Below are 15,409 nucleotides of genomic sequence, written 5' to 3'. Positions count from 1 at the left end.
TTTATTCTCCATAGTTAAGAGTCTCTTATCGTTTGCTGCTTTCCTCTCTTTTTATGTCTGATAAAGCACTAGTCACTCTCAAACTGAGTGCCATAATCTCAGGGAGAAAAAAGGATGTTTGTATGTTTCTAAGTTATTATACTATCATTTGTAATAAATGTCAAGGGCTTAAAATTTTTAATAATTACTAAGCTTATTAAATAAACTTTCTAATGGGCAGATGATAGGCAAGTCCAGGTGCTATATTGAGAATTTAAGGTTAGAACTCAGGTGACTGAAGATTGAGTAAGATAAGGTTTTCTTTGTAAAGTTTTTGAAGTTTTATTCCATAGAAGACATTATGTCCACCAGACTAGGACAAGACAAAGCCAGTATTTGGTGAAATTAGATCATCTGCTTAGAGACAAATGCTTTCATTCATATTATAAGAAACTGGTTCAGCATGTGTGAGATCAGGCATATATGGGAAATCTCTGTACCTTCCATTCAATTTTGCTATGAACCTAAAACTGTTCTAAAAAAATAAAGTCTATTAAGAAATGGTTCACATCTTTATATATTTTAAATTAATGGAGCCAAACTTAATAATTAAATGGAGTCTAATTTATGAAACTTTGAGCCCAGGGCAATTTCCAGGTAAAGTGACCATCAATAAACTGGAAAGACCATACTTAACCACACATTCAGTTAGTCAGAACCCTTGACATCTTCAACTGACTGTTACCTGTGGTTTGTTGGCGGGGTTAGGAAAGAAGGGGGAACGTGAGGGTTAGACAATAGCATCAACACTTGTTTGGCATGGACCCTAGAAAAGCAAAGTCAGTGTTCATTCAACAACCCATGTATATGGCAAGTTGAACTCTACATTGGGACAGACACCTTCAGCTAAAATAGCTTGATGATGATTGATGACTTTCTAGCCATGAGTGTCCTCCAACTAAGGCCATCTGCTCACCAGAGCAACTTCTATCAGTTAGTTTCCCCTTTTGAGGCCTATTGGGAATGTCTATAATTTTTATTATATTATAAATATTCATCAGGGAATACTTGTATATCTGAAAATCGTTTACAATTATTCTCAAATACCAACTAACACAGTTTGAAAATGTTGAATGTCTCTTTCCTCATCAGTAAAATTGGGGAATAAGTTAATTCATCTCTAAAGAGGTCCTTACTTCTAAAGTTCTGTAGTTTTATGAAATTAATTCAGCCCTAAAAAGTATTGGAATTATTTTGCCTGGACATAGTTGTAAATATTTAATGACATAGCACACTGTCCATACTCCATTGTTAAAGTTCTTTAAAAATGATTTTAAAATAGATGTGTATAGTTTGATCCTATGTGTGTATCCTCTAATTTATAAATATGGATATATGAATAAGTATACACACATTTATAAATTAGATACAGCACTGTGCTGATTATTGATTGGTTATGATTGATCATCCCTGAGTAGTAAGATTACAGGTGATTTTGTTTTTTCTTCTTTCTCCTCCATAATTTCTATTTACCAGCTGACTTAATTTTACAATAGGAAATAGCATATAAATCTAAAAAAAAGCTAAGGTGTTTGTTTTGTAAATTGTTTTAATACAGCACTCTATGAAACCTAACACATTGAAGGAAGATCCAACAAGGGACCTGAAACAGCTTCTCCAAGAGTTGAGAAGTGTGATCAACGAGGAACCAGCTGTGCCTCTGGGCAAGCCTGAAGAAGAAGGGAGAACACCATCCCTGGGAGTCTCCTACGTGGCTGTGTAAGACTGGGTGTACTCTCAACGTGGTTCTCGGTGGGAGGTGGAAGGTTAACTAACTTCGAAGTGTATCTGACATTACTAGGGAAAACAATATGGAAGTGGAAGGGCTAAGCAAAGTCAAACAACTTGATGTCAAGGGCAAATAATACGGTTATTCTGTTCAGAAAGAAGTCATCAAAGCAAGGTATTACCCAAAGTTACATTCGTATAGTAATTTATAGTTCCCGACAGAGTTTACATCCATAATCTTATTTGATTAGCATAACAACTGTTTGAAACAAGACAGGGTAGGATTTATTTATCCCCTCGTAAGAATGAGAAAAACTATACGTTTCAAAAGGTTGACTTGCCTGCAGCCACAGTTTGATGGTGGAGCTAAACTAGAATCGTGAGAATTACGTGACTCTCCAGATATAATCTAATAGGAAAGTCCTTGGTTCTCTCGGCATTCATGCCAATGACATATACCAAATGAATAAAAGGTCACACCCAAAAAAGATTCAACCAGTTCACCAGCCCTTGCCTGTCTGTATATACCTGCAGAAATCAATGAGAGTCTCATATTCTTTTCAAATACTGCTTTAAAATTGTATTGTGTGTTATTATTAGATTAACCTGAAACATTTTATTTTAGTACAGTATACACTATATTTTTGTATTATAATACTAATTGTATCCTACCTGTTAGTATTACAACAACCTGTTGTAATATTCATTTTCTGGTTATATGACAAATATCTAAAAGTAATATTCTCTGGAATAATACTTATATATAAACAATCTCCAGTTTCTTAAGATGTTCAATTAGTATATGTTAACCTGAAGTGGCTAAATATTAGCTGGATTTATTTAATATTTATTAATAATATTAATAGTAATGTAAAACAGTAAGAGCAGCCCAGTTACGTAGCATAACATTGCATTCTCTGAATCACATGTCGGAAACATTCCATTGGCCACTCTACTGAGGAATACATACATGTGCAAAGCACTTTCATTTTGGGGGGAACTCAATAATATACCTTCTAAGCCAGGGCAGTATTTATTATTAAGCTCACTTGACAGGTGAGTAAATTTAGGCATAGATTGAATTGCCTTCTCCTATGAAGCAAAGAGACAAAACCAAAAGTGAAAGTTAGAGCCCCTGGTTCCCAGCACTGATCATACCACAAAGATTACTGTGATTTCTCTCATCAGATGATTTCCATCACTTTAGCCACTAATTGTGGGCTTAAATTATATTGGACTGTATTGAACATGAATATATTTGATCCCTGCCTTTAAAGAATGTATGTTAATTTGCTGTAATCCTACAAATGACCTTGTCACCAAAGCCTAAACTCAGCTTAAAGCTTTTAAGAGTCTATAAAAGCATTTCTGGGTTGATGAATTCCTGGGTCAGCCTTTTGCAAAATTGGCTTGGAGGCCTAAAATCTACTATTGTGCTTTGAAGAGCAATTGATTATTCTAAAAATACATGGAATCTGGAAATTGTTCTTTGTATAATTAACTGAGAGTTATATTTATCTATACAGAGATGATAGAGTAAGAGGTTGCATTACTGAATCAAGCCTGAGAGTAGAGATATGCTATAGGTAAGAAGAATCTGAGATTCTGATCTAATTAATTGTCCAAGAATTTTTTATGTTTCCAGGCAATTTGGGAAGTCTGGACAGTTTACCTGGGACTCGATGGGCATTTGGGCATTGAAGGAAAGCTGTTACATTAACTAAAACTAAAGCAGATTTCAGTGTAATGTATTTTCTAGAAATCAACAAGAATTTTTTTGGCTTATTTTAAATTTTGCTGCTATTTACCCATAGGAAGATATTTACATGGTATGCCGTACCAAAAATGGAAGACTTTTTCTACATTTTATACCCATTTACAAAGGCTTACCTAACTTTTGAGAGGAAGGTAGTCCAGAAGGAAAGTCTAACAACCTCAATACAGGATTATAAGAACCCCACAGAGAACAATCCTATTCTCCTCAGTTATTGAAGAGCTAAATTTTTAAATTAAATCCTAGAAAGAGCATAAAGAAATGAAATACATAACCCCTCAACAGTGACCTGGGCCCTCAGTCTGACGCTGAAGGTGCTCCCTAACTTGTCCCCAGCCTGCTTTCCTCCCATAGTGTGCTCTAACCAAAACAGACTACTCCATACTCCTCCTTCCCAAAAGGAGTTCATCCCTTTTGTCATCAAGCTTTTCTTCACATTGTTTCTCCACCTGGAAGAGCCAGTGCCCCAGTCTCACTCTTTGAACGAGCGTTGGTGAAAAAGCGACGTTCAGAGGAACAATGTTGTTTTATCATTAAGTGAAAATAACACTGTGTACTCTTCATTTCTCCCACCCTTCTGCCAACAGAAGCAACAACTCCTTAAGGGACTCCACTGAAGGTAGCAAATCCAGTGACACTCTGAGCAGGTAAGAAATGATCTTACCCGTCCCTGGCTGTACAGGTTCCCATTTCTACTATTTACTCACTAATTCAACCAATTGTTCGCTGCCCGTGATGTGCCACACTCCACGCGGGGTCCATAGAGTGTGACAGTGGGCAAGACAGACATGGGCTTACAGTTTTAACATCTGTTTATTGACTGACTGCCTGGAAAAAAACCTTACTTTTATCTTTTCTATTTTCACCACCTAAAAAAAATAGAGAGATCGGAGCCTTTCTTATATCCTAAGAATATGAAAGTGAATTCTGTTTAAATCAGTTAGGCGGAGGCTTTCATTGCTGTATCTTCAGCACCAGCCACGCTGCCTGACAGAGTAGTCGTTCAGTAAACGTTTGTTTAGTGAATGAATTAAGACAGTATTATAAATATTTTCTTAACTGTCTCCACTGCTTGATCAATATATACAATGAGCTTGAATCTTTCTTAGTATATCTTTCTCTTAAATGAGTTTTGATTTTCTCCTCACCTAGGTGTGTGACACTACATAGAACCTATTATAATATCTACAGCTATGTACTGCATATTTTTATTTTTTTATTTTCTGGGTGCTTTAGACTTGTTTCATTTAGTTTATCTAACTTAATCTTTGACTTAGGCATTATTGTGTCCATATATGGGTTAGAAATGAAGACTCAGATTGCTTACGCAGCTTGCCAGAGTCATACAGCTTGTCAGCAGCAGAGTCAGATTTGAACTCGGGTCTTGCTGGCCCCTGAGCTCAGGTGCGTGACCACCACTCTGTACGTGGACCGAGCTCCCTGGGGAAGAGCCCAATCCTAGGCATGGGGCACAGAGGGGCTACTCCCCTAAGATATGTAAAGCTCTGCTGTAGTTTTTCTATGACCCGAAAAATCTGTTTCCTTCAGCAATGATGTGCTTGTGAAGAGAAAGATTGGGGAGGAAAAGCTGGACCTGGTCCCTTCTTGTGTTCAAACGGGAAGAAGAGGCTTTCTTTCTTTCTTTCGTTCTTTCTTTCTTTCTTTTTAAGATTTTATTTATTTAAGGAGAGAACACATGCATGGGAGTGGGGTGATGAGGAGGGAGAGACAATCTGAAGCAGACTCCCTGCTGAGCGTGGATCCTGACAAGGGAGTCGATCTCATGACTCTGAGATCTTGACCTGAGCCCAAACGAAGAGTCAGACGCTTAACCAACTGAGCTACCCAGGTGCCCCACGAAGAAGAGGTTTTTAGATATTTTATAGAATCTCTGAAAAGTATGAAACATACTAGAAAATTAAAGATGCATTTGAACGCTCTGTACTGCGGCAAATTGGCCATTTTAAAAACTCACGCATGAAAGAATGAGAACGAATACCACAGTTGCTGTTTTACTACAACATTTCACTGTCATTGCAGCATCTTTGCTTTACTCAACATCTTACAGCAACGTTTCTTCATTTAGAAACTTCTGCAACCTTTTAAGTTAAATCAGTATAGTCCATATTCCTGGAACAGAATAAAAAATTAAAGACATAAGCACCTCTGTATGTGGACTTGTGCTTGAATTACTCTGAGAGCCACATCTCTCAGAAGTTTTGTGGAGAGTTGACTTTTCTTATTTTGTTATGTTATTATAACTAAACGAGCAACATTTTGCCCTAAGGGAGGTTTCCAGTAAAGGCTTCGAGACATCTAGCTCCCTTTTACACATCTCCATATGCGTATTTCAGGAGCCGAAACATAATGACCTGAAGATCATAATGACCAAAACGAAACAAAGCCATCATGCCACAAAACAATCCCATTTCATCTTCCGTTTCTGTAAATGGCACCCTGCTTTCCAGAGCACCTCTGCTTAAACCCTAACATTATCTTTGATTCTTCTTTCTCCTTTGTCTTGTTTCTCTAGTCATGAAATCTTATTAATTTCGACTCCAAAGCAGTTCTCAAATCCATTTTCTTCTTTGTACATCCTCTCAGACTGCTGTATTAATTCCCTGTGGCTGCCGTAACAAAATTATCTACACAAATGTATGTCTCTTACATTTCCAAGGAGGCCCAAAGTCCTCAGTCAGTTCCAGTGGGCGAAGTCACGATGTTGGCAGGGCCACACTCCCTCCAAAAGCTCTTGGGGTTAATCCATTTCCTGACCTTTTTCCAGCTTCTAGAGTTTCATTCCTTGCACTCGGGCTCATGGCATCTCCCTTCGTCTTCACACAGCAGCATAGCATAGCATCTTCCACTCTTTCTGTCTGCTGACACACCACATTGTCTTTTCTCTTCCGAATGAAATCTCCCCCTGCCTCCCTCTTATATACACTTGGGATAACCTCCTGGATAAGCCAGGATAATCTCCCCATCTCAAGACCCTTGCTTTCGTCACATCTGCAAAGTCTCTGTTGCCGTGTAAGGTGACACTTGTAGGTTCTTGGTATTCAGAGCAGATACACATGGCAGCCATAATCCAGCCAACCACCCTGCTTTAGGCCTCGTTCCCTTTCTCATTAGGCTATTGTGGTGGTCCTGCCAGTGTTTAGTGTGGATCTTTTTAAATCTCCAGTCTCTTGCGTGTTCTAGTCACTTCTGGATACACTTCTGGATATCTGCCTAAAGCACACCTCAGATTATGTCTGTTTCCCACCCCAAAACCTTCAAAGGTACCCCACTGCCTACTGCAGCAGAAACGAACTGCCCTGAGAATTAAGGCGTCCGTAATACAGCCACGGCCTGCCTTTCCGGGGCTTTTCTCCTAATAGAGCTGTTCTCACACTTTCTCGTCTCAGGCCCCCTTTGCAGTCACAGATATTGAAGATTCCTAAGAACTTTTGTTTGTATAGGTCATTTCTATTGCTATTCTAAGTATTGGAAAATAAGTTTTCGTATTAAGCATTTTAAAAACAAAACATTTTGATATACATTTAGAAATAACTAAGTGTATTACATGTTAACATAATGGCATTTTATTATAAAAAGTAACTTTTTCAAACAAAAAATTGTTGAGAAAGCATCGTTTTATAATTTAATGTGTGGCTTAATAAAAGACAGCTGGATTCTCATATCTGCATCTGCATTTAATCTGTTATGACATCAGATATCGTGGAGCCTCTGGGAAACTCCACTGTACACTTGTGAGAGACTGAAAATTAAAAAGCAGATAATATCTTAGTATTATAATGAAAACAATGTTGACATCACAAACCCCCTTCAAGGGAACTACTGCCAGCATATTTTCATACCGTTACCCAAACCACAGAGAGCAGTGTGGTTTATTTCAACTTGTTGATTTAAGTAAGTCTGATAGTTTTGTAAAGTGATACTACTATTGCCAGGAGAGGTTCCTTTTTTTGTCTTTGGTTTTTGGGTTTTTTTTTTTCATTTTAAAATAGGTTTCTAAGATTGTGTCTCTTAGAATCCCTAAGAGAAATATTTGGGTTTTATCGCTATTATTACAAAGAATGAATCTTATAACCAATATTACTACATTGCTATTCTGCAAAGTGTTCATAGGTTCTAAATGCATAAAGATAATGCAACTTTGGCTCTCCCTCTTAGGGTATTTTAGGACTTCTGCAATTTAGGATCGTAACTGCCATCTTTCGTTTATATTTTAAGTTATCACTTTTGTGTGCATTAGCTTGCTTCTGTGCATAAGTCTTAGCACTGTGTTTGTGGAATGGAATGTGTGCATGACCATCCTTATGCTTCCAGAGAGCCCGTCACATTACACACAGGAGACTTGGAAGATCCGTCTAGCTGCTTTACGTTCCCATCCACAGGTGAGTCGTCAATGAAAGCGCAGAAACTGGGCCTACCTAAAACGCCACAGTGGCTCCCCATTTTCGTGAGAGTAGAAGGCAGGTATTACAGTAGCCTCATTTCCTCCCCACCCGCTTCATCCACTCTGCCGCGTCCTCCCTTGAACTGTTCCTTGAACATGCCAGGCGGCTTCTATCCTCAGGCCTTTACACCGCTGTTCCTTGCGTGTTGTAATCCCTCAGCTCCATTAAAGCCATCGCTCAGACGTCGCTTACCCAGTGAGACTACTCTTCCCACCTTCTGTAAAAATTGTAACTCTGCCATACTCCCAGTCACCCTTTTTCTTTTTTTAAATCACACTTAGTATTTTTTAATGCGTAACTGACTAACGTATGTTCATGAAGATGACTATGTCACCTGCTAGACAAAAGCTGCACCAGGGCAAGTGTCTTCAATTGTTTGGTTTCCTGCTCCATCTCAGGCGCAGGGTGGGTGCTCAATAAATACTGAATGGATGAAAAGGAAAAGAAGGATGGAGACAGATGGTTGTCTTTATCATTTCCAAAGACGTATAATCCTGTCTGTAAAATAAGGAGGTCAGGAAGAAATTGAAAGATAACAGAATCTGTTGAAAAGTGAAATGGCATAACAGATGAGAAATGGAAGAGAAAAATGAAACATTACAGGGGAAAGCCCTGGGGAAAATATAAATAGGATAGGCATGACTGAAATCACACAGACTTGATGGCCCTCCTAGAGAAAATTACGCAAAAAGAAAGATGAAAAATAATTACAGAGACTACATTGGATTTGGAAGGGATGATTCGTCTTCCTATAGAAGAGAATAAAATGAATGGAAAAGAATGAAACTGAAAAGGATAGTTATTCAACAGAAGTTTAACTATAAATCTGGACAGTAATAATGTAAATAGGGAAAACTGAAGTGTGAGGTGAAAGAGATAGGAGAAAGATAAGTTTCCGGGTTTTCTTGTTTTTATAGAAAATTATCAATCTATATCTAAAATCAGAACAATAGTTTTAAATAAAATAAATGCAAATTCTTAATTTTTAAATAAACTTTAACTTGTGAGAAATCTTTTAAAACTAATATTTCAAAGAAAAAGAGATTTATTTGAAGTTAATGTTTTCAGGTTTACTTCACTTACATGTTTTTACTGTTATTTTAATAATTACCCAAGAGAATACAAGATATATCCTTGCCTTATTAGATTAAGATAAATGAGTGCTTGTACTTTTTTGCCTGCCTTGGGAGTACTTTGGAGCATGTTAACTCCATTCACTATCCTTTCCAATTACATACAATTGTTGTCACATATGTATTTTGTTTATAAAGGTGATACCGCAGTGGATTATTTGCATTGTTTTGTACAGTTAATATCCATTTAGATATACTCACATATTTACAGTTTTTAGCTGGTATCATTTTACTCTTAATGCCTGTAATTTTTCCTTAAATGGAAGTCTGCTGGTGATATATTCTCTCGGTTTCTGTTTTTCTGCAGTTGTCTTTATTTCATCCTCACTTTTGGAGAATATTTTTGTTGAGTATAGAATTTCAGGTTGACCTTTTTTCTTCACTTTGAAAATATTCCATTGTTTTCTGGCTTCCATTGTTTCTACTATGAAGTCAGCTCTAAGTTCAGTTGTTACTCATTTAAATGTAATCTGTCTTTTTTGCCCTTTTGGCAGCTTTAGGATTGTTTTTGTCTTTGGTTTGTTTTTGGAGGATTTTTTTTTTTAGCAGTTTTTATTGATATGTCCAGGTATGGTTTTCTTTATGTAAGAAGAGCCTGTTTGGCGTTTGGAATAATGCTGCTTAACTCCGTGGTTTTCTGGGCCTCCATTATCCAGACCTTGTGGGTCTATATCTATTATTTGTATCTATGATCTGTATTTTTTCTCTTGGTTTTCTGCCATGTCATTTTGTCCCCTTCTGTGCCTGGTTATTCTTATTGTATAATAGATATATTTGAAAAATTATGCAAATAGTTTGAAGCCTGGAATGAGGTTACCCTCTTCCAGATAGCATTCATATTTGTTTCTGGTAGACAGCTAAGAACACCATAATCCCAGATCAATTTATTCCAATCAGGAATTAAGATAATTTGAAGCTGGACCTCAGGATCCCCAAGGGCAGGTCTTATTCCTTTGCAGGTCTAGCCCAAAGCCTTGGGTATTTATCAGAACATCCCCTCACCCCCATCACTAAGAACATTTTCTCATGAAAGTTTGACTTTTTTAGAGGTGAATATACTATTTTCAATTAATTCTGTCCTCTTACTTTTGTTCTTGCCAAATTTTAGCAAGTCCATCTGTGAAAAATTCAGCTTCTCGTTCATTCCATTCTTCTCCTAAGAAGTCTCCAGTTCACTCACTCCTAACTAGTTCGGTGGAAGATTCCGTAGGTTCCACATCACAATATAGATCCACCAAACCTGTTCATTCACCTGATTCTGTTAAAGGTAAGAATGATCTGGTATCACTGATGAGAATAATTGATTTCCTACTCTGTTGAATTGAACGTTCTTTTCCATAATCAGAATTAATAAGATTTTACATGGTGTTCTTATGATGCTGTGTAGCTTTAGTGAGTCTTATCTAAATAAAATAACTATTGTGCATGCACGCGTGTGCACACGCACACACACACACTCTCTCTCTCCTTAATAAATAATATCATATGTGAATACTTTCTTTCTCTGACATGAGTAATGAACTTTTCCCCCTATTTTACTATAAGATCTTTTTTTTAAATGCTGTGATTTTTCTTACTTACATTCTCTAAAACCATGGCTCTCTTCAGTCTCCACCTTTGTAAGTGCAAGTATCTATCATACAAACTTGTCAAAATGTTCTCATTTTTTAAATTTTAAGTTCATTTATTATTTGCTAAGACAGATAAAAAAATGGTTTAATTTAGATGTAAGTGCATGACAAATAAGTGGACATTAGATACATGTATGTACATGTCGAATTGAACTTGATATGTTTTTACCATATATGACAGCAACGCAGACAACCCCAGTGCTGTCTGGCATCATTCCCTCTGACAAGGGATAAACTAGGCCAATTGTGGCATTACTGGTCAGTCAGTTCTTAGTCTTTAGAAATTCTCTGCCTCATACGTTTCTAGATTCCCCCCAAATATGAAAATCACAACCTAATCACAGATTTTAATACACTTTCTTTTTTACCATCTTTTTTCTGCATTTTGTCCTCCTTCCTCTCTTACATTTCTAAGTTATCCTTTCGTATTTTTAAAAACTTTATAGAGCAGCAAAGTCTTTAACTATTAGAGCAGTGACTCTTGCAGGAGTGGAACAAGGCTTCTGGTCACCTCATGGTGAATTTGTGATCACATATGAGCGTGGCATTTTTTTCTGTTGTCAGATATTCATCACACACCATATATTATTTATGTGAAAGTTATCTCTCTGAGTAACTGTTTTTCATCCTCTTGAACTAAAATAATTCTTAGATGATTTGCCTTTAATACTAATATCTGTACGGAAAAGGGTGTTTTTTTGATCGGAAAATGAACCACCAAAAAATATTTTCAAGATTATACAGCAAGTCAGGGGCTAAGATCAAATTTAAACTTGAAGATTGCCAATCAATCTTTTTAGAGATTGGCAAAACTTAGCACACTTATTAGAGTTTAGCTGACATGCTTCTAGCCCCCTTCACCTGCCACCACTGCATTCATTCTAGGCTCACTGTGGCCATGTCAGCATCTGCACCCCCCTCCCACCATATAACACTGATCTCACTCAGAGCACAGCCACTAACATGGGCACTTGGTCTCATGCACATTCAAAATTGTTGCCAGTGTCAGTATTAAATCTTGCTCTTCCAAACCCTAAGTTAACAGAGCTACTCAGGTTTGGTGTGAAAAGCTGTCATTTATAATGCAGAATGTATCATTAAATTTAAAGTATTCCTCTCACTCATCCCATTTAATACTATGTAGTTAAATAATAATCACATTGGTTGGAAACAGTCAAATAAGCTAGTATTGCAGTATTTAGATAAAACACTTTTTTATTTTTAAATAGTGTTTTAAAGTTTCCATTATTTTAAAGGAAAGGTTGTTTAACCTGTAATTGGAAGATTTCTAAAATACCAAATAGACTTTTACTATCACATCTAAGCAATTTTCTAATAGCTTCACAGTCTCAGCCAATAGAAACAACAGGAAAAACATGCAGGAAGCTTCAGAACAGACTGGAAAGCTTGCAAACTCTGGTAGAAGATTTACAGATGAAGAACCAAGGTACTGTGTACATTTCAGAGAGCGCTTCCTTGCTCAAAAGAACACTCACCTTCCCTTCAGGTTAAGTTCCTATCTATAGACCCGCTGGAGACGGTATGGAATAAGCAATTCAGAACCCTTAGGCAGAATATGAAGGTCTTAGCCATGACTAACCCCTGAATTCTTTGTGTGGCCCCGGGCAGGCCCCCAAAGCCCCGCACTACTCTGTCGTCTAATAGGGATGAGAACACTGCTGACCATCCCTCAGTAGGACACACTGTAGTCCCACACGCTATCTTTCCTGTCCCTGGGAGGTCTGTACGCAAGCATCTGTATGACGGTAGCCAAGATAAGATTGCAGTTGATAGCTAGTAGACAAAATAACCTTAGTTCACCTTACACAGGATTTAAAGTAGCATAGGCTAGAAGAGACTGTGCCACCCAGTGAATCACTAAATAAAAACAGAAACTACTTTTAAATGTACTAAAGCTATTTGAGAAAGTGTCGTACTCTGCACATGGGAGGCAACTTTTGGGGCGTGAGTTCTAGGTGGGTGTTCCCACGGATCTGGGAGATTATGGATATGTTCCATGGATTTGGGAGGGCTATCATGTTTTATGCTTTTCTGGTATAAATTCATGAATCCAGGAGCCTTTGTCAGAAATAATTTTGGAGTATGCTTGTTATTCTTAGCCCATCTTCCCATCTCTAGGGAATATAAGTTGCTAGATGAAAGATAATAAATACTTTTCTAAGAACAGTTCCTTCTCAAGTAAATTTAACCTTTTAATAGTAACGGTGGCTATCTCGTATTTATTGAGCATTGACCAGCTATGTGCCAGGCCCTGGACTCTGTGCTTGACTTACGTTTTCTTTATGTGAGCCCCCCAACAACACTGGGAGGTGGGTACTAATATCAGGTCATTTGAAAAAGAGGAAACTGAAGGTCACATCACAAGCAGTCGGTAAGTTCTAAGTCACACAAGAGTAGTAGACCTGGGGCTTGATCTCTGCAGTTGCCAATTCCAAAGACCACATTTTTTTTAATATGCGAAGACTATACCAAATTGTTATTAGGGAAAAGTCCAAACCCCTTCTGATAATCCCAGATCCCTGTGTATATACATCAAGAAAAACATTTGATTTTAAGTTTATTGTGATTTTTTTTAACGGATGCTTTATCTTATTGGCTCCATTTTTATTCACATTTTTACTTCATTTCTGAGTATATACTCAGTGTAATATTGTAATAATCCAAATGGGAGACATGTTGTATCTGTTTAAAAAATAAAAAGACCTTTTTATTTGATGCATTGTCTGGATGGAATGTCTCTTGGAAATTATGGAACAGATATTTTGGAGAGAATTTTGGGAGCATTTATCAAAATTTAAATTGTACATAATGCTTTGGCCCAGAAACTCTACTTATAGCAATTAATTCAAGAAAAAATTATACAAACACACAAAAGCCTGCTGACAAATAGCATTGTTTATAAGTGAAAATAAGAAAGCAACTTTTTCATTTAAATCCAATTAGCAACATATAGTAAGTACATCATTAGTTTCAGATGTAGTGTTCAACCATCCATCAGTTACCTATAACAGCCAGTACTCATCACATCACCCGGTTACCCCATCCCCCCACCGACCTTCCCTCCAGCAACCCTCAGTTTGTTTCCTTGAGTTAAGAGTCTCTCGTGGTTTTTCTCCCTCTCTGATGACTTCACATTCCGTTTTCCCTCCCTTCCCCTGTGATCCTCTGCACTGAGAAAGCAACTTTTTCTCCTGAAGTGTAGTTGACGATGTTACGTTAGTTTCGGGTGTACAACATAGTGATTCAGCTTCTCTATACTTCATGCTGTGCTCACCACAAGTGTTACTGCCACCTGTCACCCACCACACAACGCGATTAGAATACCATTGACTATAGTCCCTGTGCTGTACCTGTCGTCCCCATGACTTACTCATTCCATAGTCAAGCACGAGAAATCAACTTTTTAAAATGTCCTTTACTAACCTGTTGGTACATCCATATCGTGGACTACTGTGCAGCCGTAACAAAACATGAGCTGAACTGGAAACGTGTTGACATTTGTTTAAGTGAATAAAGCGAGCCACAGAACAACGTACACCACATATTTCCATCTGTGTAAAGCAAAGTGTGTGTGTGCGCGTGCATGCAGCACTCTTTTCCGTGATGACCTCTGAGGGGAGTTCAGCAGGTGGAAGGGCAGAGACAAATACTGACCTTCACCTTCATCCCTCTTTGCGCCCTTCTGAGGGGCTCCAGTCATTTACAGTTAGCACGCACTACTTCTCTGACAGTTATGCTCGTCCAAAACAACTGCAAGAGTGAAGATTCACCCTTAGCTCTTTAACATCAGTCTTTTCAAAAATATGCTACTTTAAAATGTTTAAGACCTTCCTGAGCTCAGAATGTATCTATTCTATGGCAGCAAACTGACCTTTAAGAAGCACACTATAGAATTTAAAGCCAGAGGAGCCGTTGCTAATCTAACTTTGTTTTATCAACATTTTCAGCAATGTCTTCAATGATCAGAAATCAAGAAAAGAGGATACAGAAAGTGAAAGACCAGGAAAAAATGTTACTAAAATGATACATTGCTTGCCTCTTCTTTACAGAGGGATGAGGCCCAATTAATTGTGGTGTTGCTTTTAATTAGTGCCCTGTGTACTTTTTTCTTTTTATGTGAAAATTTAATAAAAATACCCTGTCCTGTAAACTCTATTTTGAAATAAACTATTCTTGAATGCTGTCACAGTAAAACTTTAAACCGTTCTAGCTACACGTAAGAAATGCATACCTTATAAGGTATTGGGGCTAAGACTAATGTGCTGGAATAATTATGTGTTTTTATTATCGTTACCGGTGCTTAGGCAATACTTATTCTTTTTGGCTTTAAAAAAAACTTCACATGCAAGTATAGTATGTGGTATAATGCCCAGAACAAAAGGACAGACTCCAGCGTACTAACGGATTCCTTTTGTGACCCTGAACTCACTGTTCCGTCTTTATCAATGAATGTCATCAGATAACAGAACATTGGGGCCCCAATCAAAACTTTTGGAAAGGCTTCTCTTTTACATATTAATAATTACAAAGAAAGGGGGAAATGCGTTCTTCAGCCAATGGGTAACTTCTGGTTTGAATGGATTCAGTCTGCCTTGATTAGATTTTCTTAGATTCAGGGGG

General features: G+C 37.5%; 1 protein-coding gene across 14 annotated transcripts in view; it reads left to right on the top strand.

Annotated features, from left to right (window-relative positions):
• Nucleotides 1-14,983, top strand: part of CCDC158 (coiled-coil domain containing 158) — an 86,379-nt gene extending 71,396 nt beyond the window's left edge. For 6 of the 14 annotated variants that reach the window (XM_026509925.4, XM_044388157.3, XM_026509923.4 and 3 more), the window contains 6 exons: nucleotides 1,598-1,758; nucleotides 4,129-4,188; nucleotides 7,874-7,941; nucleotides 10,246-10,404; nucleotides 12,116-12,215; nucleotides 14,737-14,983. In XM_026509925.4, coding sequence (XP_026365710.1) covers nucleotides 1,598-1,758; nucleotides 4,129-4,188; nucleotides 7,874-7,941; nucleotides 10,246-10,404; nucleotides 12,116-12,215; nucleotides 14,737-14,857 — 669 coding nt within the window. In that variant the 3' untranslated portion in view covers nucleotides 14,858-14,983. Of the gene's footprint in view, nucleotides 1-1,597; nucleotides 1,759-4,128; nucleotides 4,189-7,873; nucleotides 7,942-10,245; nucleotides 10,405-12,107; nucleotides 13,505-14,736 lie in introns of those variants that run through there. The other 8 variants (XM_057309820.1, XM_057309819.1, XM_026509922.4 and 5 more) reach the window with 3 other exon arrangements.
• The last annotated feature ends 426 nt before the right edge of the window (nucleotides 14,984-15,409 follow it).

Source organism: Ursus arctos, unplaced genomic scaffold, assembly GCF_023065955.2.
Source record: "Ursus arctos isolate Adak ecotype North America unplaced genomic scaffold, UrsArc2.0 scaffold_9, whole genome shotgun sequence".
Lineage (NCBI taxonomy): Eukaryota > Metazoa > Chordata > Mammalia > Carnivora > Ursidae > Ursus > Ursus arctos.
This window is presented reverse-complemented; position numbering and strand designations above follow the sequence as displayed.